The sequence below is a fragment of the Balaenoptera physalus genome (genome assembly GCF_965194825.1).
Source record: "Balaenoptera physalus genome assembly, chromosome: 20".
In the NCBI taxonomy this organism is placed as follows: Eukaryota; Metazoa; Chordata; class Mammalia; order Artiodactyla; family Balaenopteridae; genus Balaenoptera; species Balaenoptera physalus.
In genome coordinates, this window is record NC_138901.1 from 40,428,414 (window position 1) to 40,452,064 (window position 23,651).

At 38.8% G+C, this 23,651-nt stretch overlaps 1 protein-coding gene across 4 annotated transcripts in view; it reads left to right on the forward strand.

Annotated features, from left to right (window-relative positions):
* VMP1 (vacuole membrane protein 1) overlaps positions 1-23,651 on the forward strand; it is a 141,931-nt gene that overhangs the window by 115,014 nt on the left and 3,266 nt on the right. For 3 of the 4 annotated variants that reach the window (XM_082440091.1, XM_082440088.1, XM_082440089.1), the window contains 2 exons: positions 9,843-9,945; positions 11,069-13,542. The exons of the other annotated variant lie outside the window; for it this stretch is intronic. In XM_082440091.1, the coding sequence (XP_082296217.1) occupies positions 9,843-9,945; positions 11,069-11,212 (247 nt within the window). In that variant the 3' untranslated portion in view covers positions 11,213-13,542. Of the gene's footprint in view, positions 1-9,842; positions 9,946-11,068; positions 13,543-23,651 lie in introns of those variants that run through there. 4 annotated transcript variants of the gene reach the window in all.

Genomic DNA, 23,651 nt, shown 5'->3' on the forward strand with positions numbered 1-23,651 from the left:
GGCAGAATAGTTAAAGGTTAAAGCAAGAACTCTGGAGTTATACTGTAAGGTGAGAAATGGACATTGTATTAGGAAGTTACTATTAACCATAATTAGAGCATTTCTGTAGAATGATGAAAACTAAAACCCAATTATATTAACCTACATAGTGGGTAAAGAAAAAGTCAGGCCAAGGTCATACCTGACGCATTTTAAGTGTTCTATAAATATTTGTTGACTAATTGAATTCATTTATTCATTATTAGGAGAGACCTCTGTGTATTTTAGGCTGAGGGAAATACTCTGGTTAAAAGCTAGAGATGGAAAATACAAATGAAGAAAAGGAAGGACGTGGGTTGGATATAACATTTAGTAAGCACTCAGTGTGCCAGATGCTTTACATTTGTTTTTATGAATATGCATAATAAAACCTATAAGGTACTTACTATCACTGTCTTCATGGGGAAACTGAAACATATTTAAATTCATATAAATGGTAAGAGCTGTAAGGAGATAGGATCAAAAGCCTGAGTGGTTTGATTTATTCTCCTTAACCACTTCTTCCTTCAAAACTGGAATGAAGGGACTTCCCTGGTGGCACAGTGGTTAAGAATCCGCCTGCCAATGCAGGAGACACGGGTTCAAGCCCTGGTCCGGGAAGATCCCACATGCCTTGGAGCAACTAACGCCATGCCCACAACTACTGAGCCTGCGCTCTAGAGCCCGCGTGCCACAGCTACTGAAGCCCGTGCGCCTAGACCCTGTACAAGAGAAGCCACTGCAATGAGAAGCCCGCGCACTGCAATGAAGAGTAACCCCTGCTCGCTGCAACTAAAGAAAGCCCGCGTGCAGCAACGAAGACCCAACGCAGCCAAAATTAATTAATTAATTAATTGATTTTTTAAAAACTGGAATGAAAATTTCAAGATCTTTTGAGGTGGAAAAGAGGGACATTGAGAGAGTGCTATAGAAGTCAGTGAGGTAATCTTGAAGTTGGAGATTTGGACGAGAGTGCTAGTTTCAAATGGCTGCCTCGTGAATGTGATAGGGAGTCAGCATGAGTTCTTTCTGTCTACTCTCCTTGTTCACACTTGTATTGACCTGGCACAGCTGAAACTAGTTACTACCGGTGTTTGAGAAACCTACTGGGTTTTGTACCGTAGGTTTAAATGCATTTTTTTTTCCTCTCCCTCTCATCACCCTTCTAGATTAAGTTCTTTGAGGGCAGAGATCCTGGCTTTTGTTTTTAAGGTTATCTACTGCATTTAGCGAGTTTCTGCCTAAGGGTTGGAGTAACTAGATTTTTCTTGATGAGTTTAAATTCCTTTTCAATACTGTCACTTTTTTGACCCACAATCAAGCCATTCTGAATGATATAAAGGCCAGTGAGCTTCCGTGCTATTTCACCTTAAATTTGAAATTCCACAAACTATTCTTTATTCTTGACCTTTGGGCCTGTGGGTCCCTGTTGCTGATTTCTTTCTTTCTTAGAACTCAGTGGGTCATCCAGCCAGCCGCAGATTGATTTGTCACCATATAAAGCTGCCATCAGTCTGTCATTTTCTGTAACTGAAATCAGTTGATTTTTAACAGGGTTTTGTTTTGGCAGCCAATCACTTTTACTTGGTTCTTATAGACCACTTCTTTAGCTCTGCCCTCATTCATTAACATAAATGCCTGTTTGGCGTCTATTGCTCAACTCAAAATTCTGAAATGAGGTTTTGTTTTCAAAAGCTTCCCTTTAATGGTAGTGTATTTCAAAGAGTATGTGCTATTTGTAAGGAGGTCTTACCTTCATCCTAATTCTTATAGAAAACAATTCCAAATGTTCAAAAGCAAGTGCAGGGCTTCCCTGGTGGCACAATGGTTAAGAATCCGCCTGCCAATGCAGGGGACGTGATTCGAGCCCTGGTCTGGGAAGATCCCACATGCCGTGGAGCAACTAAGCCCATGTGCCACAACTACTGAGCCTGCACTCTAGAGCCTGTGAGCCACAACTACTGAAGCCCGTGCACCTAGAGCCCATGCTCCACAACAAGAGAAGCCACGCAATGAGATGCCCGCGCACCGCAGAGTAGCCCCAGCTCACCGCAACTAGAGAAAGCCTGCGCACAGCAATGAAAACCCAATGCAGCCAAAAATAAACAAATAAATTTTAAAAAAAAGAAAAGCAAGTGCAGTTGAGGGTTACTTTTTTTGAAAGAAGCCTGTGAAAGAAATATGCTGTGAGGCAGTAGAAACAGTACACCTGATGTTTCTGGATAAAGCAGTGGTCTTCCTTGTACACAGCCGCTAGGAAACTGATGGTGTCATGTGTTTATAATTCTACTTAGCGCACAATGGACTAACTTGAGTACAAAAGAGGTTTTAATAATTTGAAAGGGGCACAGCTGTGAATGAAATTCAAGATGTTTTAATCCCAAATCCTGAGGTTGAATCACAACGAATTTTAGATGGTGCCAGAGACTATCAACTCAAACTTGTATATATGAGAAAGCCCTAGATTTTAACTCTTTCATTTCAGTCACATAGGATTACTGGATCCCATTTTTACTGGGTTAAATATGTTTATTTGCAGCCAACACCAGTTCATTTACTTGTCATATTCCTGGGTTAATGGATTAATTAGGGATCAATTTGTATCTTTTTTTCTTTTTTCTTTCTCTAATCTCTGAGGACTGAAAGGCTATAAATATTAATGGATGTTAGCATGATGGCCTTTGGCTTCTTCAGAAAGATTGTTTGATAAACTACCTCCCCTCTGCCTTGCCTGCCTCTTCTCCTGAGCAGTCTACCTAAGGAGGAAAGATGTTTTTTTTTTCATTTGCAGGGAAATCTATCATTGTTGAATCAGGCCAGGAGTCTGAGATCCATTCTGAGTCACTATGAATAGAGTTCTAGTATTGGTCGGGGCCCCAGGGAAACTGGTGGTTAAATACTGTGAGAATCTTTATCAGACAGGAAATGACAACTCATTAAAGTACTAACCGTTAAGCCTGTTTAGATCCTGGCCTCGCTGCCCAGTGGGGGCAGGGCCGGGGGTGGGGTTGGTTATGGCGGTGTGGTGTTTAACTCTACAGTGTTTGACCAACATGTGCACGTTTCTGAAAACAAAGAATTATTTATAAGACTGTTATCAAGAAAGGGACTTGCTAGTCCGTCTTATTACTGAACGTCTACCTACCGTACTATCATCGCCTCTTTTGTTCAGAAGACAGATCAGCATGTAATGGAGGTGGGATAGGGAGGGGCTTTTATTTCATCCCTGAAAATATATCCTACCAGTACCTTAATTGTAAAATTTAATCTCTTTAGCAGAAGAACCTGTAGCTTCAGTCTAGAAGAGTCTGTTTACGGCTCTACTTACTTCTCAGCTCCCAGGACAAATCTCAATTGATAGAATTCTCTGGAGTCGGAGGATAAATATGACTTATTGATTTACATACAATGATCCTCACCCAATCAAGAAAATTCTAAAGACCCTGATATTCATTTAAAACATAAATATAAGTTTAACTGTGGGCACAGGATTTCAGTCTCTTGAGATTTGGCTATTCAGGTTCTTAAAGGCCCTCTTTATAGTGGCCTATAGGAGCCACTATAAAGGATGGAAGGATGAGCAAAAAAGAGACACTTAATCTGGATCTTTGTAGAAATAGCTTTCTTTTCTCTAATATGTTACCTAACAGTTTTGCCTTGAGTTAGTCTGCTAACTAAGCCTTAAGATATTTTTGACCTTTTGGGAACAAGGTATAGTATCTGTACCCCTTGCAGTTTAGTTTCCTGGTCTAAACCAGTGGTTTTCACCATTGGAGTGGGACTAAAATAGAACTTCTATTTATATTTATTTTCATCTTTGTTATTTTCTTTTTTGTGTATTTTTGTAATGTACATAACATTATTATGGTAGTATATGTACATATAATTTATATGGCTATACGTACATGGAGGATATAGCTTACCATCAGTCTGATTGGCACTCCCTCAAACCACATGTCAGAAGATCACAAATCATGGATTACAAAAATAGGCTAGGGTTAGAGTAAGAGTTCCATGGTACAAAAGGGGCTTACAGTGGGCATGCTGCAATTTATTGTTTTTTCTGTCCCATTAATCAGAAATATTTGCTAATGATAGCATGAAAGCCGTCATAATTAGCAAGACATTTAAAGTAACAACTTAAAAATTTTTAAGATTTCATCCATATTTTATCCATTTTAATTTGTATTTGTACACTTTACTATTTGCATAAATAATATACATATATCAAAAATGTTTGCACACCATTGGTCTAGGCTCCTCTGCCCTTAAAAGCTGCTTTTGGTGCTATCAAAAAGTAGTCTACTTCAAAAGATCTCTATTATGCTTTCTGAATTATAGCAGCAGTAGACTTGATTAAACCTTTCCTTTCCCTTTCTTTTAATACTACCCCTGACCTGAATCTTCTTCTAAAAACATTTTCTCACATTCATAAGCTTTCCGTGGTTTAACTAACCACACCCTGAGAATGTTATTTCCATGTTCTGATTAATCATTAGAGGAATGTTAAATAAATCAGCCTCAAAGTACTGCACAAATAGTGAAACGAAGGTTAAAAAAAATTTTTTTTTTGCCCATACTTTTTTTTCCTAAGAAAGATAAAGGCTTACTGCCCTATAGCCTTACTAGGAATCCATGTCAGACAGTATGTTTTCTGGAACGCCAATGATATGACTTACACAATCACATTAATGCTAAGATCTTCAAAAAAAGTGGTTAAGAAAGCAGAGCCTGTATTAAAAATTTACTTTATTAATACCTGTTTAATTCCCATAGTCATTTCAACTGCTTAACCTTCATATAGGCCCTGTGTAAGTAGGGCTAAACAAGACAAATCAATTTTTTAAAAGTTTATGTTACTTCTGTGTTATTAAGCACTGTGCCCCAGTTTTATGATGACACATAATAATAAAAATCACTCATCTGGATGGAAAAATCCAAACAGAATCATGAACAGGAAAATTTCAGGTCTTTTAATAGCAAGTCCTAGATTGATGACTATGTCCGTGATGGAGAAGAGATTCAAAGTAAATCAAATGGTGTGTTTTTTATATCTGGTGAACCAATTTGTTTGAGAGTTAAACAATTTGAAAGGAGTCCCTTGAAAACAGAATAACAATGACCGATGAATGTTTTGGAATGGGTGTATGCTCATAAAATGAAAATTTAAGCATTGTGAAAAACTGGAGTACTCACATCACCCACTCTATGCAACCTCTGCCAATTGTGATGCTTCCTTTGGTAGATTTTCTGGCTTTTTGTGGGAACACAATGCAGACCTTTATTTATAATGAGTCAATATGGGGAGAGTTGAAAATACAGATTTCTTATCAGATAAGTGATTTCCACAAACAGAGTCACAGATGCATTAAAAACCATAGAAAAATAATAGATTTTGTTTGCATAATGGTCAGGGCCCTTGACAGAATTTTGCAAAGAAGTTTGTCTTGTTTTTGTCTTAACACATACTTAGGTATATAAGCATGGCAAAATATTGTTCCCATGAAACCACTTTTGAGCTCTGGGTGGGTTTATTAGACTTCTGTGGAATTTTTTCTTTACTTTTTTTCTCCTCTTTTGTTTGCATTTTCTGAGGTGTTTTGTTTGTTTCTTTCTTTATTAAAATCAGTAACAAAAGTTCAAAAATTGCCATTAGAATAACTTGTTGGAAATTTGTTTCTTCATGAGTTATATTATCTGAAAAATGTTTGTGTGTGCCAAGAAAATAAATATCAAGATATTACTATCCACAAAAAATGTTTTTACCCACTATGCTGAAGGTCTACAGCAAGGAAAAGTAGATGAGATCAATTTTATTCTTGCTTTTGTTTTCCTTTCTTTTTTCTTTTCTTCTTTAAGGCTTTCTCACCTAGAAAAAATGGCTGTTTACGGCTTAGTTTAAGTATATTTAAATCCAACCACTGACTGGAAAATAGTAACTCTAATACTTTGAACTTAATCAGCACCTAATGGCAGATGGAGAACTTCACCCACCCACCATGGGTTGAGATGAGGGTCCTTAGCCAGGTGCACAAGGTACTCTGAATTTAATGGCTTTCAGAAAATGGCATTTAAGTTATTTCCTGAGCCAACTATAAAAAGACACTGAACTGTGATGCAAGTTATTCCTTTCTCATGTGTGTACCTTAAATTAATCCTAAATGTCAGAATGGACTCTTACTTCTGTCTGCTGCTTGAAAATAACTTGAGGGATGAAGTCGTGAGGTGGCGTTATTGTTTTCCTTAAATGTATATTAAGAGTGAAAGCTGTAATTTCAACTTTTATCTAAAGAACTTAAAGAACTTTCGTGTTAATTAAGAAAACTTTAGTATAAGAGTGCTTTGTATAAGCTGAGGCATGTGTGGCCTTAAGCCATTGTTTGTAGACATGGAGAAATGAAAATAAAACTAAAATTTTGATGAATATATTTAAAAAATTAACAGGACCTGACAAATAATTCATTATGTAACACTTAATACCTAGATTTCAAATATGTTAATTTTTTAGATTTTTTCAGATCATGTGGCATTTGTTCATAATAGTTTTGGTTAATATATTGCTGTAAAAACTTTTAACTTCTCTATTTTCACCTGTGCCTAGTCTCTTATGAAAAACTGAATCTCCCATCCCACCACCAGAAACTCTCTAAAGCGTGTAACAAACACCATAGCCCCTTGAAAAATTAATCTCTGCATTAGCCCAAGATAATTCTTTGAAAGTTATACATCATGTAAATGTGTAATGACATATATTCTCTATCAGCTAAAAAAGTAGGTCTTAATGGACTTACAATGGCAAATCATTTATGGTTTCCAGTTATTTTGAAGGGAATCTAGAATGATTGTTGCCAGTCCCTTCCTCATTCCCCTCAACAACAGCAAAGTAGAACCTTTCTACCATTGGGTCTTGGTTCTTAATTTTCTCTTTAAATAATGGCTTGACCCTGGGGCCCAAGAATGGTTTGAGGAAAACTGTAAGCCATATTTTTGCTTAACTTTAGTCTGAAGTTAGAGGTCTGAAGAAAGAACAAGACACATAATGGAACCCAACTCTTGGAGGACATCAAAAAGGGAATTTTCAAGTCATTTCTTGTACAACCTAGCTGTTCAAATAAGCATACAATCATTTCAGCCTCTCTAAATAATTTTTTTTAACTTTCAAAAAAAAAAATGGCTTGACTATAGCCATCCTTGGGAGTTTAAAATAATGACATAAGGTATTGTTATTAAGGGTGAAAGAATCCATTTCTGGGAATTCCCTGGCAGTCCAGTGGTTAGGACTCGGCACTTTCACTGCCGTGGACCGGGGTTCAATCCCTAGTCGGGGAACTAAGATCCTGCAAGCTGTACCTGCGGCCAAAAGAATTTCTGAAGGAAAGTTCTTATAAATCTGTAATCTTCAAAGCCAATCTTTTTGTGCATTTATTTTACTGGATTTTTTTTTTTATATTCATGTGGTTTATTTCAAGTGTAAGTGGATGAGCTATTTGCATTCCTTTATGCATTATATAAAGAACTACCCAAGGGAAATCTGTTTTAAAGAGAAAGTTTGTACTATTGTTGCTCCTTTGTAGAAGAATCATTACTAATAAACAGCAACTGAGCTCCGAGACAGCTCTTCTAGTTTATCGTACTAATGTAAGGCCACATAGAAGTCTATAAGAGGGGGCGGGGGCTTCCCTGGTGGCGCAGTGGTTGAGAATCTGCCTGCCAATGCAGGGGACACGGGTTCGAGCCCTGGTCTGGGAAGATCCCACATGCCACGGAGCAACTAGGCCCGTGAGCCACAATTACTGAGCCTGCGCGTCTGGAGCCTGTGCTCCGCAGCAAGAGAGGCCACGATAGTGAGAGGTCCGCGCACCGCGATGAAGAGTGGCCCCCACTTGCCGCAACTAGAGAAAGCCCTCGCACAGAAATGAAGACCCAACACAGCCATAAATAAATAAATAAATAAATAAATAATTTTTTAAAAAAAGTCTATGAGAGGACTTAACCCACAGTCTCCCTCCCTTCTGTGTGTGTGTGTTTTTTTTTTTTAATATTTACTTATTTATGCGGGATCTTTAGTTGCGGCACGCAGGACCTTTTTTTAGTTGAGGCATGCGGGATCTAGTTCCCCGACCAGGTATCGAACCCAGGCGCCCTGAATTGGGAGTGCAGAGTGTTAATCACTGGACCACGGGGGAAGTCCCACTTCTCCATCTTTGATGTCTGTCACACGGGTCTTCTGGAATCATCAATGCACTCATTGCCTCTACTACATATGTCTATCCAGGCCTTTTTACATATCCTTCAGTATTCATTAAAGGACTTTTTAAACAACTTCACCCCACACTGATCTCTCTTTTTTCCCTTCAGTTTCTTTGGAATATATCTTCTGTACCAAAAAGTTGAGAAACTTATTATTGATTTATAAATTCTTTTGTTTGCAAATCAGGTCATGTATGTGTTTGTGTGTGTGTGTGTGTGTGTGTGTGTGTGTGTGTGTGTGTGTGTGTGTGTGTTTTGAATCCCTGTAATGATTTTAAGTTCTTGGACACAGACTATTTCTTGCAGTTTTTTTCTTTCCCCATAGTACCAATTACAGTGTTGGATATAAAATAAGGACTCCATTAAGGGCATGGTGGTTGATAATTAAAAGGATCAAAGAAAAGTGTCAGCCAGGAGTTATGTATTTGTTCACCTCTTGTAAATATAGTAGCAAGAAATTTCTCTTCCTCTACTCCTGCTTTTTGTTACAGAAAGCAGCAACTGAATTGTTCTAGGAAAAGGGCAGTGAAGTTAATTTAATACTTACTTAAAAAAGGAGAATATAAGGCACTGTTGCAAATACATAAAATACCTTTTGCTGGCACCAGGAAAAAGACTGGGCTCATTTAGCTTTTAGCCCTATTATTATCAGATGAGAAAATAAAGGGTATAGAAAATAGAGATGTTTGGTTTTCTAAGTTGCCCCAAGTTACCATTTTTTAAAAATGCCTGCAAGCATTTCTAAAACGGGAGCCTGGTACCTACAGTTGCCAGACCGGTTTAACAGCACTACCTCCACATATTCTAGGTGAGAGGGAGCTCCGAGTACATAAACTTATCAGAGATCACTGTCCCAATCATCTCAGAACAAGTTGTTTAGTAATGTACTGTAGTTTCTGTGCAAACCATCTACCATAAACCACGAAGTGATTCAAGGTTCATAGTTCCTTCTTTGTTCCTTTGTTAATCACTGACTTCTGACTAGTGGGAGGTGCCTCCCAAATTTGCTAATGCATTCTTTTTGGATAAGGATGACGCACAGATTGTCCTAATAAGGACTTGGATTGAGAAAGGACCGCCCCCTCTGAGAAGATGGGACAAGTCAGAGAGAGGGCGGGCAGTTTCTTTTTCAACTAGGGATGACACAAGCATAAGTCATTTCCTTATTAATCGGTTCAAACCAGTTCTTACAGGAACTGGTGGTGATAAATGTGAGACTTCTCAGAAGTCATTCATTTTATTCTTTGTACCACACCAGTGTGCAACATCAGCTGAGAGCTGGCCTCTGAGAACTAACTCTTCTACTAGAAGGGACTCTCAGCTCCTATTTTCTTCTTAAACATTTGGAGGGAGAGCTTTTTCTCATTTATGGGGTTGTGAAAGGATGAATTCTGATCCATTGAAAAGAGTTCACAGGATTTCGCCAGCTCTGCTGATTGTTGTTGGTTTTTTTCCTCCTTCTATCTAATCCCTGCTTTTTGAGTTGAGGCGGTAAGTGGATTTTTCTTTAACATTTTTCCTGCTTTTCTTCCCAAATGTATCTTTTTCCATGGGTTATTGTACCCTGCTTCCAGTGCTGTCCCTGGCATAGGTCCATCTCTGCAGAAGCCATTCCAGGAATACCTGGAGGCCCAGCGTCAGAAGCTTCACCACAAAAGCGAAACGGGCACGCCGCAGGTGAGACTTTCCTCTATCTTCTTCTCTTCCCCCTACCCCGCCCCCCCCACAGTTTCAGGGCGAAGTTACATTCACAGCAGTCACCGGCATTTTTAGGCAAATAGAGTGAGGTTTGTCAGTCTTAGCAGAAGTTTGAGGCTCGGTTTACTCTCTACGGGCAAATGTGCCTTTGTCTAGATCAGAAAATGTATTGATAACTTCTATTTTGTACATCTTTTCCCAAAAACAAGCCTTGGGCTAATGGAAAATAATAGATCTGTTATGTAGAATGAGTTATCACCTTGATCTTAAATGATTTATTTATAAGTAGCAAGTATACTTTCCAAGTGGATTAAAAAGTTAAAATTTATAGCATAACAAAGTATTGGACTTACTGAGTTCATTTGAATATCTTCCTTCATTTTTGCTCTATTTTTCTTTTCACAGATGGGAAAATAATTTTTTTTTAATATAAACCAAAGCTGTTAACATAACTGAACTTAAAAACTTAAATTAAGCCTGCCTTTTCTATAAACAGTTCTGCAGCAAAGGAAATGACTAGAAGAGGATGAGTAAGCAATAACCTGAAATGGGAAACTTGAAGGAAGCATAGTGTTTTTCTTGTTTGGTTGGGGTTTTTTTGTTTTTTGTTTTTTGATGGCCTTACACTCTTTACATGGCCCTTTGCTGCCCTCAGTTGACCAAACATGACTCCAGAAATAGATAACATTTATATTTTAAAAGCTGCTCCTAATCCTGGAGCAAGAATATATACACATGTAACTATCTTGACACTACTCTCTGCAAGTATCTCCATGGTGACTTCATATAGTAAGATTTAATCAGAGACTTTATGTAGTGAAAGATAAGAGATGACTTCACACTCACCCCATTCTAAACTATATGAATCAACACTGACTTTATATCTAACAAAGTGAAATCTTAATAGCTGGGTATAAGAAGGCCTGAATGTAGTTTTCACAGTAGCTGAAGACACAAGACTCTTCATTTTTAATTGTTTAGGCTTCATAAGTTGTAAGCTCCAAGTTTTCATTATTTTCGGTAAAACATGGTAGGTGGTCCCCTTTTTACTACTGAACTAATGAAGCATTTCTCGTGGGTTGTTCTGCCTTTCTTCCTGCAGGGAGAAAACTGGTTGTCCTGGATGTTTGAGAAGTTGGTTGTTGTAATGGTGTGTTACTTCATCCTGTCCATCATTAACTCCATGGCACAAAGTTATGCCAAACGAATCCAGCAGCGGTTGAACTCAGAGGAGAAAACTAAATAAGCAGAAAAGTTTTAACTGCAAAAATTTAAATGGACGGGTTCTGCCTTAAATTGGGAGGACTCCAAACCAGGAAGGAAAATTCCCTTTTCCAACCTGTATCAATTTTAATTTTTTTTTTTTCCCCCTGAAAGCAGTTTAGTCCATATCTTGCACTGACATACTCTTCCTTTGTTAAGGTAAGGTATTCACCGTCAATTCAATCCAAATTGTATTTTATTAGGGTGGAATGTGATATTAAGCAGCAAACTTAACAAAGACTGGCCTTCTATTTGTTACTTTCAAAGGCCCACATGGTACAATTAAAGAATTCCGGACACCAAAAAAAAAAATGGTTCCTAAGTATGTCAAATATGTCAAGCTTTTTAGGCTTGTCACAAATGACTTCTTTGTTTTTCTAAGTCATCAAAAGTGTATATAAATTATACTAGATTGGATAACAGTCTTGCATGTCTATCATGGTAAAATTTAATATGCCATCCTGCCCAACCCTTCCTCTCCCACCTTTGAAAAAAGGCCATTTTATGATGCATTGCACACCCTCTTGGGAACTGATCTTTCAATTTTGAGACAGTATAAGGAAGATCTTGTTGGTGTCTCGCAAATGAGCTGACACCATTTTTTATTCTGTATATTTAGAATGAAGTCATGAAAAAACTTTATAAAGACATCTTTGATCATTCCAAAATTGTGTCCGTTTTCTTGAGCGTTTTGATATTTTTACTTCCTTTTAGCTTCTACCAACTAAATGCAACCTTGCCATATCCACCTACAACCGCAGTTTCTTAAGCCTTCATTTATTTGCATGAAAGGGCCACCACCAAAGCATTTTTTGTTGGGCTGGAATTGGGCAGCTGGCTACACACTGCTGAAATGGCACCTTAGGGACTGGTATATCAAGGGGACTTCTTGGCTTGTGAAAACAGGAGGGATGACAGTATACAAATCAAAGGACATGGAGAGAAAAATGACTCATTTTTTAAAAAAACAGGCTTTCTCATATCTGTTAATTTTTAGCCCAGCACGTACTCTGACTTTAACAGACAGAAATTTACTTTTATATGTATCCTAATTTTCTTGCCTTTCTTCAGTAAGTGTTTTGTTCTTATGTGATTTTTCCTTTGGGATGTTTCTGGTTGAACTTGGTCATTTTGTTTTGCTTGGGAAAAAAATAAACAGTTTCACTTTTTTCCTTTAGGAAAATTGGTACTGACATTATGTTGAGTGTAGAATTGGGTTTAAATCTCAACAGGCCAGAAATGCCTGGTTTGTTTTATCAAATCCTGCCTGAATGTCTGCTTGTTTTGCCTACCGTCGCGACATCTCCATGGCTGTACCACCTTGTCGGGTAGCTTATCAGACTGATGTTGACTGTTGAATCTCATGGCAACAGCAGTCGATGGGCTGTCTGACATTTTGGTATCTTTCATCTGACCATCCATATCAAATGTTCCCATTCAAACATTACCGAGCATCATGGTTTACGATTAAAAAAACTGGTCCTTATGTCTACTGGCACTTTGAATCTTTTATGCCATGATATTGTAGCAGTATCACGAGGATTCTGTGGAAAATTGGGATAGTCTATGTGATCAAAGCTAAATAAATAAAGGACAAGCAACGTGCCTTGTGGGTTTTGGAAAGGTTACTTCTTAACAATCTTTTTCCCCCCACCCAGAAACTTTCTAGCAGTATGACAGTTACTTACATGAAAAGCAGTACCCAAATGCTTTATTTTAAATAGATTCACATTAACCAGTATAATTTTTTAGATTCTTTAGCGTTAGTATAAGTCTCTAAATCAGCTTCCAGTTGTGTTTCATCTCCTTCACCTGCATTTTATTTGATGTTTGTCTGAAGAAAGGAAAGAGGAAAGCAAATATGATTTGTACTGTTTGAACTAAATCTTTGAGATTTGTTGGTAAATTTATTTCAGGGTAAAGTATAAGAAAAACAAAGACTTGTTTCTTAGGCTGAAGGTCTAAGTGATTTATAATACATTTGACTTGTGATGACGGCTTGTTCACTCTTTCAAATGAATTTGCTTTGAAAACAAATGAAGAGCAGCTCTCCTCCTTCCCTCCACTAAGTGTTCAGGTGTGACATGTTCAGGTGATTCTGCTGGATTCCAGCTGGAGCAGTGTGCTACCCTTCTGTTCCTGCGGTTGGTTTGTTCCTTTCTTTTATCCACCAAAGTGGACGCAAACAACATGATCCCAAAGACATGCCTAGTTAATTCCAGCTGACTGGAGACCAGAAAATTTGTAAATGGTTGGTTTGATGTTACTGCAAATAAAACAAAGGGCCTGGGAATTCTTTTGATTCCATCTCTACTTTGTTTAAGTCTCATTTTGTGCCTTAAATATCTGCAACATTTTATCATGTCTCAACTCAGTGACTGACAAGCAACACAATACAGTGCAACACATCAGGGTTTATACCCTAAAGTATTGAGGAGCACCTCCCTCAAGCAATGCCATGTGGGAACTTGCAGTGTTTTCTGTATTCTCTGTATAACCATAATCCAGAGTGTGGGATTTAGAAGGAAGGGAGACTTTTAATTTCATTTGGACAATGGCCACTATTTCCATTCTCTAAAAATCCAGAAGACGACAAGGCTGGAAGTGACATTGCTGAATTACACTAGTCAATTCAGTGTATATAGTAGCGAGTACTCCTTACAAACAAACTCAGTCTGTGTTCCCAGAGTGCTCAGTGCTGTCTGTAGCTTTAGTAGGACAGCTTGAGGCTTGTTACTCAAAGTGATTCCTTAAGTACAAATTACGCATTAATCTAAAAAAAAAAATAACCGATTGCCCTCTTGTAAACTGCGGTGAACTGTGTTTTGACTGACCCGTGTGTCAATAGCTCATGGGGTCCCCTTTTCAGCATCAAAAAACCTTTCCATATATTTTGAAACCCGCCGTTTGCCTCCATGTGCATTAGTCTGTTAATGATGTTTTAGATTTCTGCCTCTAACATAATGTGACCTTGAGAAAGTTTTTAACTGAGCCTAGATTTCATCTATAAAAATAGAGATATATAGCCAGGTTGTCCTAAGGATTAGATCAGATAAAATGTAAAGAAGCTGTAAATGTTAGTATGTCACCAATTTTTTTAATTCATCAAAGACAGCATTTGCTACACATGTAAGAATTTTACAACATTGCATTTACTCACTTCAAAAACAAAAGTAGGATTTTAAATGCTGTCTGCAGGGACTTCCCTGGTGGTCTAGTGGGTAAAGACTGTGCTCCCAATGCACGGGCCGGGGGTTTGATCCCTGGTCGGGGAACTAGATCCCACGTGCCGCAACTAAGAGTCCGCATACCACAAGGAAGACCCCGTGTGCCGCAACTAAGACCCAGTGCAGCCAAAAGAATAAATAAGTATTTAAAAATAAGTAAATAAATAAATGCTGTCTGCATATATGCCCTCATTTGGGAGCAGATATGCTCTGTCTAAAGAAGTTATTAACTAAATCCAAGATAACAAATTAATAAAAAGAAAAGCAGAAATTAATGAACTAATGACTTGATTAGTAAGACCAAAACCTTCTTAAATCTAAAAATAGCTCTCCAGGCCTCTCGGCTTCTGCGATGGCCCACACTCTGTGGAGTGGGTTTCTCCCATGGCCGCTCTCGCCTTCTGAGATGGACTGTGTCCTGTCTATGGAATGTGCATCTCTCTAAATAAATCCACTTCTTACCTATCAAAAAATAAAATAAAAATAGGCTCCCAGCTAACCTAGTTAAGGTACAAAGCACAGATACACAAAATTTACTATGAATAACTGAAAATACTTGTCTAATCTTACCAGCTTTAAATGTTGCCATTTTCTAATTTATTTTTATTATAAAGACAGTTAATACTAAAAGAACTAGAAGGCAAATGAGGAAAAAGGGAATGATCAGCTTTTAATACCTTGTTGGAAAAGCTCCATCTGGAATATCCAGTGAGATTTGCTGGGTGTAAAGAGGTTTTAAACAGTAAAAGAAAAATTTGATTTGGTGGCACGCCAGGTCTTACTCAGTAGACCTGAAAGTCTCATTCCTGTTACAAAAACACACAAGATTGGTTTATTTTATTGATAAATAATTAGGTATTAATGTGCTCACAAAAAGTTAAGACAACCTAAGCAGGAGTTTAATAGCCATTTTTGAAAGCCAAGTAACATTCCGTCTCTAACTCACATGATCAAAGCTTCTCTGGTATTCACAAAACATAGTAAATGAAATGCTACACAAAACTGCTGCATGTGAAGTGTTTTGTTCCTTTATTCTCAAAGACAGCAAGAAAAGAAAGCACATAATGTACTTTAAAATTCTAGAAGCAGTTGAGTCATTTGTATCTGGTAGTCAGGGGCTTGGGTTCCTGTCCCTCCCTTTCCAGCAAGGCCAGGAGTTCGCCTAAGGTAATGCAATTTGCCTTGAGGGTGAGGACTTGAATTGCAGCATATAACCTACATGTATTTGCATATTTAACCAGTACTCATAAGAGGGATTTTAACAAAAACCTGTTCTGGATAGCTGCTTACTCATTGCCTTTAGAACTGTGTGGCGCTGGGACAGGCAAGTGCCAACTGTTTGCTCATTTTCTTTGACCTACTAGCCTTCCACAGTTTGCTGTGTGGGTGTTGATACTACTAAAATAAAAGAAAAAAAAAAGTTGTCTTAGATGGCCCCCACTATCTACCCAAACACCCTGGATTTATTTGAGATCTGGGATTCTAGTTCTGTAGTTGGGATACTGGCCCAAACTGTGGCCCAGAGAGAGTGAGTCAGTTCTAAGTGGCTGGCTGACTCTCTGGGAACAGAAATGAAATGCAGCTTAGAGGGTTTGTCAGCCAAATCCACAAATGTGTGGCTTTTTGAAACATTGGACATCTGTTCCTCTTAATTTAAAGAAAACCTTTTTAAAAAGCACAGAGTTGCTTGGCTCCTTGTTTCTTTGTGTCAGCAGCAGTTGCTGCTGTAATTTAGTAAGCCTAGAATCAATCGTAGTTAGAAAATTTGGGATCTTTAGGGCACGCTTCAGAGAAAGTGGAACTGAATTGCTTTGGGAAGGGAAGAGATGATTTTACAGCATAGAGTCTGTTTGGAAATCCCCTTCTGGGGTAATCAGCCCAGGTGTTCAACCCGTTTGTTAACCATTTCCAAATGACTCAAAGGACATAAAGGGAAGGCTTGGATACACTCCAGCACTATTTCGACAATGTAGTATCTGTTTGTGTTGGAAACCATATTCCTGAATTCTTGAGGGGAAGGCTCTGGCTTATTCTGGGCATTTTTGGCCGAGAGGGACCCCTGGGCCACCTGTCTAAGCTAACAGTCATGGCCTTTTGAGAGTTTCCAGGGAGGAGTATCGACAGCTTGCTTTGATGGCCTTCCACCCAAAGCCCTTTGGGGAAAAGCCTTGTTTATTCAAGGAGGCCTCTGACGGCCACTTTTCTCTGCCCCCAACCTAATCCCAAACGTCATTTCCCTTTGTTGCCATCTATCCCCCTGTAGGGAACAGCATGAGCAGCTTTTTCCTTCAGGCCACTTTTGACTGACTCAGCCCAGCAGCATTGCTTAATTGTGTCCCAGTCTGTTTCTGATGGAGGGAAAAATTGTTTTTGTGGCGCGAATTTGAAAAGAGGGATGGGTTCTGCCTTTCCCCAAAGGTGGGGAGTGACTGTGCAGATTATTCTTGTCTTTCTCTGGCTCCTCACCAGGCTGTGTTGGAAAACAAAGAGCAGCTCAGGTTCACTTCTCTTGGCAGTAAGTGCTGAAGCCCAACGCTCCATGTCACCAGAGAACCTTGCTGTTCTCAACCTCTTTGCACCTTAAAAAGATGAAAGCCAAAAATAACGAGAGGAGGCCCTTCTGTGCCTTTCATTTTTCTAGTGCACCTTGGAGTGTCTTGAGAATCACTTTCACTTGAGTGACAGTCCTAAACCTCTTACAGCAGCCAGACTTTCTCTGCCTAACCTCACATGGTTTGGCCACACTCTTGACGCTCTTCAGACTGCACTGCTCCAGCCTGCCCCTTGCACCAGGCCCTTCCCACTCCCGTGTCCCCTCCACAGTATGTTCTTTGTACACAATCACACAACACCAGCAATCAAGATTAGCTCCCAGGAACCTCCTCTGATGTGCCCTGTACCAGGAAGCACAGTGGATTTACTGTAACTTTGATGATTGCTTGCTTGCTTTGTACCAGGCACTGTTTCCAGTGTTGTTTTATGTGTATTGTATTTAATCTTTAAATCCTTCCAACAGCCCCATGAGAAAATGAAGGCAGAGAAGTTCAGTGATTTGCTGGAGGAAGCAAGGAAGTAGAGCAAGAATTCGAACCTAGGTGTTCTGGCTCTTAGCCACTCAGTTCTGCAGAAAAGTCCAGTGCAAAAGTCCAAGCGTCTGCTTACTTGTTTCATCTTGTGATCACAAGGTAGGTGATGGGAAAGGGGAGACAGCAGAAAATCAAGGCCACAGCCAAAAAAGTTTTGCATTTAAACAGAGGAACAGCTTTTGTGTGTCCCTATATCAGGGGTTGGAAAAGCCAGCTCTGCTCTTAGCCATCCTGTGTGGGCAGGTTCCCAGAGTGATGTTTGCTATAATTATGATTACAAAGCAGTCCGTACAAAGGTACAGACCTTTTTTCTTTTTTAAAGCACTGTCACATCTTGAGTTTTATTTGATCTTCATAACAACCCTATGAAACAGTTAGGGCCAGTAGTGGTATTAGCCACATTGGGGGGAAAAAATTTTTCTTATTCACTTTTTAAATCTCTAATAGTTTAAAGTACTATAGGGAAGAGGCAAAGCTGTTGAAAAATGATCTCCCTCTAGGAGCTTACAGTCTTCTTGGGGGTTATGCAAATATGCAGGTAACTACAATGTAGAGTAGTAAGATGAAGGCCATTAGAAAAAAAACGGGAAGAGGAAGAAAACTGCCAACTAGGAAGGATCAGAAAAGGTTTCATGAGGATGTGGCATTTGAATTGCCAGGTAGGGGTTGGGGTGAGGGAAAGCCCTTGTGAGAGACACCAGGAAAGCGCCAGTGAGGGAGCTGTACGACAAGGCCAATGAGCCTTCTACCTCTGTTATTCTCTGCCTAGCTTCGTTTCGTTTCCTTTAAAGTACATGTAATTCACAACTAGTCTATTTTCTTGTTTTTGCTCATTCCTCCACTAGAACCTAAGCCACATAAGGGCAGGCACTATTGTGCTCTCCTTTGTATGCTCAGAGCCAAGCACAGGGTGGGGTCACACACAGTATTTGCTGAATGGATATTGCAACAGCCCAGGTGAAGCAGCAGCAGAGATTCCAAGGCAGGCAGGAGGTGCTACCTAAGTAGAGTCCAGGTAATGGTGGAGTGAAAGAGGTGGCGTATACATGAAGGAGGAACCAGAGAACCCTGAGAAGACAGCAATAATCATTGATCACCGAGCCAGGAATATAGGAGGAGGACCAAGTTTGAGAGAGAGTCACTATTCCATTTTGAAGATATGAAGGGAAGATACCAATAGAATGAATGGTGGGGCCTAGTACAGGGGTGTATGTCAGTTCTCCTAACTCCTCAAACCCCTCCCTGTCGGAGAATAAACCTGACTTTTTCAGAGAATTCTCTAGAGTAGTATGTCCTCTGTACTTTCCTGTAAGTGATCATCTAAGCCTCACCTTGTTATGTAGCACTGTTCTTGAAGAATGGCTCTGTGACTGGACCTTGGAGCCACAGGAAACTGCTTTAAAATTCCTCTCCACAGTTGTATCCTGCCTGCCTTGCCAGTGGCTCCTCCCTCTGAGAAATGGGAGGATGGTAATTCCTGGATAGATTGTCTTTATAAGGAGAAAAGTTTGGCAATGTGATTTCCTGTATATTTCTACCAGAGTCCAAGATTCCAGTAGTGCTAGCCTAGACAGCAGTGGCAGCCGCCTAGAACCCAGATGTCATTAGTATTCCCAAGTAAGTACGAGGGCGTCCTCCCAACTGCCTTTGCCAAGCCAAAAGGCAGAATCACGGCTTTATTACACCTTCTAGAGCATGTGGTAAAGGCGGCTTTCCATTTGGCTGCTTTGGTGCCGGGGTTGTTTACATGTTTCAGTAAGTGAGTTACGCTTATTGAAGTTGGCTGGGTAGGAGTTCAGAAAAAATGACATATGACCACAATCATACCACTCACCAGGAGCACCAGAGTTCAGAAGGAGAGAGATTTACTTGTGTAATAATCCTTTGGTAGAGAAGAGAGGCGCAAACTTGAGTATTCCACTCTCAAGAAGGTGCACAGTTTTTGAAGCCTTCGAGAATTGGGGTGTGACTGTTCCTGGCTTTCTGATGGAATCAGACAAAATGAGATGCCTATCTGGTAAAAGCACAGGTGTGCGAGTACTTTGCACAATTTTAGAAGAAAAAAAAAAGGAAGCTGAAAAATAGTGCTTGTAGAAAAATGTAGAGATCAAAGAAATTTGCGGATGTTCTGCATTTTCTTCTTCAAACATAATCTGTCTGAGCATAAAAGACATCCCTGGTCTCTGCAAGGAAGAAATAAAAGGTTCTTTCATACATAAATGATTTCCTACTTTATACACCTCTTTTCAGGCTGCTCCCAGACTTTGTGTTTGATATATTTACTAGTCTTCCCTGCAGTAGGCGGTGTTCATTAGAAGAACATGTTGAGACAGTAGGACCCCAAAGTTAGTCTTTAATTTCTCCCTTCCTCCTCTGCCCTTGACTGAACCTGGAGCATCCTATAATTCCTCCACCCTATTTCTGTGATAGTTTACAGAACGATGAGGATGCCTATTACTTCCACCCCTTGTTGCTGCCTTCTGATTCATTTGACTTATTCCTCCATTCTTCAAACTGTCTCCAGGTCTTAACATCCTTTGAAAAATCATTTTTGAGTTATTTTATCTTTATGTTGGGTTTTTATGGCTTTGCTTAAAAAAAAAAATGCAAGCCAAAGAAATGCATAATATAAAAAAGAAGGAAATCCCCTAAGATATTACCCCAAAGAAATTACTATGAAATCTAGCATGTGTCCTTTGAGTCCTGCTCAAAAATGTTCTGAGCTTCCCATTCTTCTTGGTCTTGGGACCCTAGCAGTGGGGGCAGAGCTGGGGCAGGCAGGATCATTGGGGCGTGTCTCTCATCTGTATCTTCAGGTCAGTGATAGCTCCACCTCTGTCCTTACTGAACAAAATCAAACATAAACATGTAGACGAATCTATGTGTTTCTCATAACCACATTTAACACCCATTTCTGTCAGCTTTGGCTGCTACAGTACACAGAAAGGAAACGGTGGGAGAGGGGGAATGGCCAAACATTAGAAGGCTTAGAATTCCAGAACAAGGAATTTAGATTTTAGGCAAAGGACTTGCAAACAAAGGCAGTTGTACACTCTCTTTTAATATACTGTTTGAATTTATATTGCCTTAAGTGGCTCTTAATTATATAAGATGACTTCAGAAACAAAATATTTTAAATTATATTTCCAGGTCCTTAGTTTCATCTAATAGTTGTGAGATCTGTTGCTAATATGGGACCTTTAATAGGCTTTATTGTGTGTCTGTAGTTTTGCAGCTTTACGTCTCTTCCATAGTTTTTCAGACATTTATATTAATCTGTTCAGTAAACAGAGAGTCTCTACATGAGCCAGGCGTATGATCTGCAGCAAGGAATATACCAAATGGTGAACTCCTAAAGGGCAGGGGCCAGGTTTACCTCATTCTTTTATTTCCCCATCTTTGCACAGTGTCTTTCCTTGCAGGTGTTCAATGGATGTGTGTGGAATTAAGCTCATACGCTGCCTCTTTCATACTGTTCACATGAGCTGAGCTTAAGCAAGGCCCTTTTTTTTTTTTTTTTTAAGGCCCTTTTTTTTAAAAAAGGAAAACTTCCATCTTTCTGCCTCATGTCATGTTTCTTACTATCATGTTCCCATGAACTCTCACCTAGTAAGGACAAGCTTTGTTCAACTCCAGTTTCTACAATTCCTGGGATTTTGCTCCTCAAATGTCTAGAATAGCTCTGTCCAATAGAAATATCATGAAAGCCATATATCTAATTTTTAAAATTTTAGTAGCTATACTTTAAAATGTAAAAAAACAGGTATTATACCAATTTGAATAAGTCATTTAACTTATTATGTCCAAAATATCATTTCCACAATTTAAGATATTAATATTTTACATTATTTTATTTGTATTATCTTCAAAATCCAGTGTGTATTTTACACTTACTAAGCACATGTGGCTAATGGCTACCTTATTGGACAGCCAATATTGGACAAAAAGATTGGACAAAAATCTTTGAATTTCTGTGTACTTACCATGTAAGTAATTAAATTCATACGACAAGAGAGCCATAAAAGTATCCATTGTATTGGCTCCATCATTGGCAAAGGAGAGAAATTCAGGTAACACAGAATTATTTGCTAAGCGACATGTAATTTAGCTTCTTGTTTCTTTTCATGCTACTCTTAGATTTTTTATCATTAGGTAAAGTCCATAATTCAAAAACCATCAAGTTTTTTTTTTTTTTTTAAATGCTTGTAAGCTATTAGCAGTTCTTTGGGATCATGATCAGTTCCCCTGACCTTCCTTTTCATCTCTTTCCCTGCTTCACTGGCTCCCTGGAGTCTAAATGATCAGGATTTTCTCTCTTTTCCCTCTTCTCCCTTGAATGCCATATCTTCTGCAACACTGACCCAACACTGCGTTCTCCAGAAACTTAAAATATTTACATTGTTTATCTTAACATTCCTGCTAGTGGAAATGGGATTCCATTTATTAATAAGGTTGACATTTCATCGTCTGAGACATTTCAGAGTGTAGGAGTAGGAAGTTATTTAGTTAAAAATATAAAGCCAGATTTTTTAGCTCACATTCCTAAAACCCATAGGAAACAATGTGATTGATACAGATGAGCAAATATCTCTTAAATTAAATAACTGATTATTTGCAAAAATGACAAGTTAGTGGGCAAAGCCATATTTGGAAGATAGGTGGAAGAACAAGGAAGGGTTGACTGCCAAACCTTGAGCTCATGCGTAGAGAATAGCGGGATGGGAACATATGGAGCATGTTTTAAAACAAAATTTTGGACAGGAATGCAAGTGTGATAAACACGGTGGTCAGGAGAAGAATCACTGGTATGTACACTGCACAGTCAAGTCTACAGAGCCAGTGAAGAGGCTTCAGACAAATTTAAAGCCTAGACTAGAGGTCCCAGTTCACGGTTCTTTACCTTGTACCACATCTTTACTGTAAAAAAAAAAAAAAAACTGAACATGGACATGGGCCAGATAATAAGCAGTAATTAGGAAGCTAGAATCGTAGCACCAGGCATGGAAAGAAACTTAAGTACATTGTAAGCTTCTTCATTTAGACTTTGTGTTATTGATCCCCATATACTTAGCATTTGTTCAGTGCCTGGCAGTGAATAGATACTGGTTGAATGAATGAATGGACTGAGAACAGTGAATCATGGGCACACACTGAGTTCTAAGTGGCAGGTTAAAGAAAGGAGAAAGGGATTGTTGGCTGACTGAATAGTAGTGGTGAGGGGTTGCGGGGCGAGTACTCAAAGCTAGAAGCAAGAGGGAATGAATGGGAAGAAACAGGTTCTACCGCTTAAAGAGCTCTTAAGAAAAGCACAAATGGGGGAGAGCGAAAAGGTTTGAAAATAAGAAACAGTTTGAATTTTTACTGTACTCACTGCCTATAGGGGTGCATCTTGGCTGTGTGGGATAATGTCTGAGTGACACATAGTACGCCAGTTACCCAGTAATCTAAGAAATTACATGTTCAAAGCTTTTGGCTCTCTATGCCCAGGAAGTTATGATTCTAATGTTGTCCTGGCTGATTGGCCATTATCTCCACACAAATCAAAGTACATTTCCAATGCCACCCCTTATTTTGAAGCTTTGGCATCAACTTCTTTGTGTTAATTTTTAACTTATCACAACTCTAATAGCAAAAAATTTTATATTATTCCAAATAGACAAGAAAAAAATTTCAATGTAAACATTTAAAACAATTTTGCAAATATTTAGGTATCCACACATACCAAATAATGCAGTTGTGCATTAAACAATAATGTGCATAAGAAAGGGTCAACTCACATAAGTGAATGAACCCACGGCTCTGTCTAATTGGAGTTTTCTTCCAATAGTCACCTGCCATTGATTCCATGAGTTGCCAAATTAGAAATATATTTGTCCCATTTGGTACCTCATGCATACTTTTCTCAAATATAAAATGATTTCAACTTACAACTTTCTTTAAGCTTAACTTGTAGCAAAGTTCCTCAGAATCAGCCTACCCCCTAGTGAGGTAATTCGGTTACAGATCTTCATTAATGCTGGTTTAGTTCGGGAAATTGTTTCAGTCTTTGGATCTCTGCAATGCTAAACTATTACTTTTAACTTTATTTTGTAAAAATTACGATCTCATT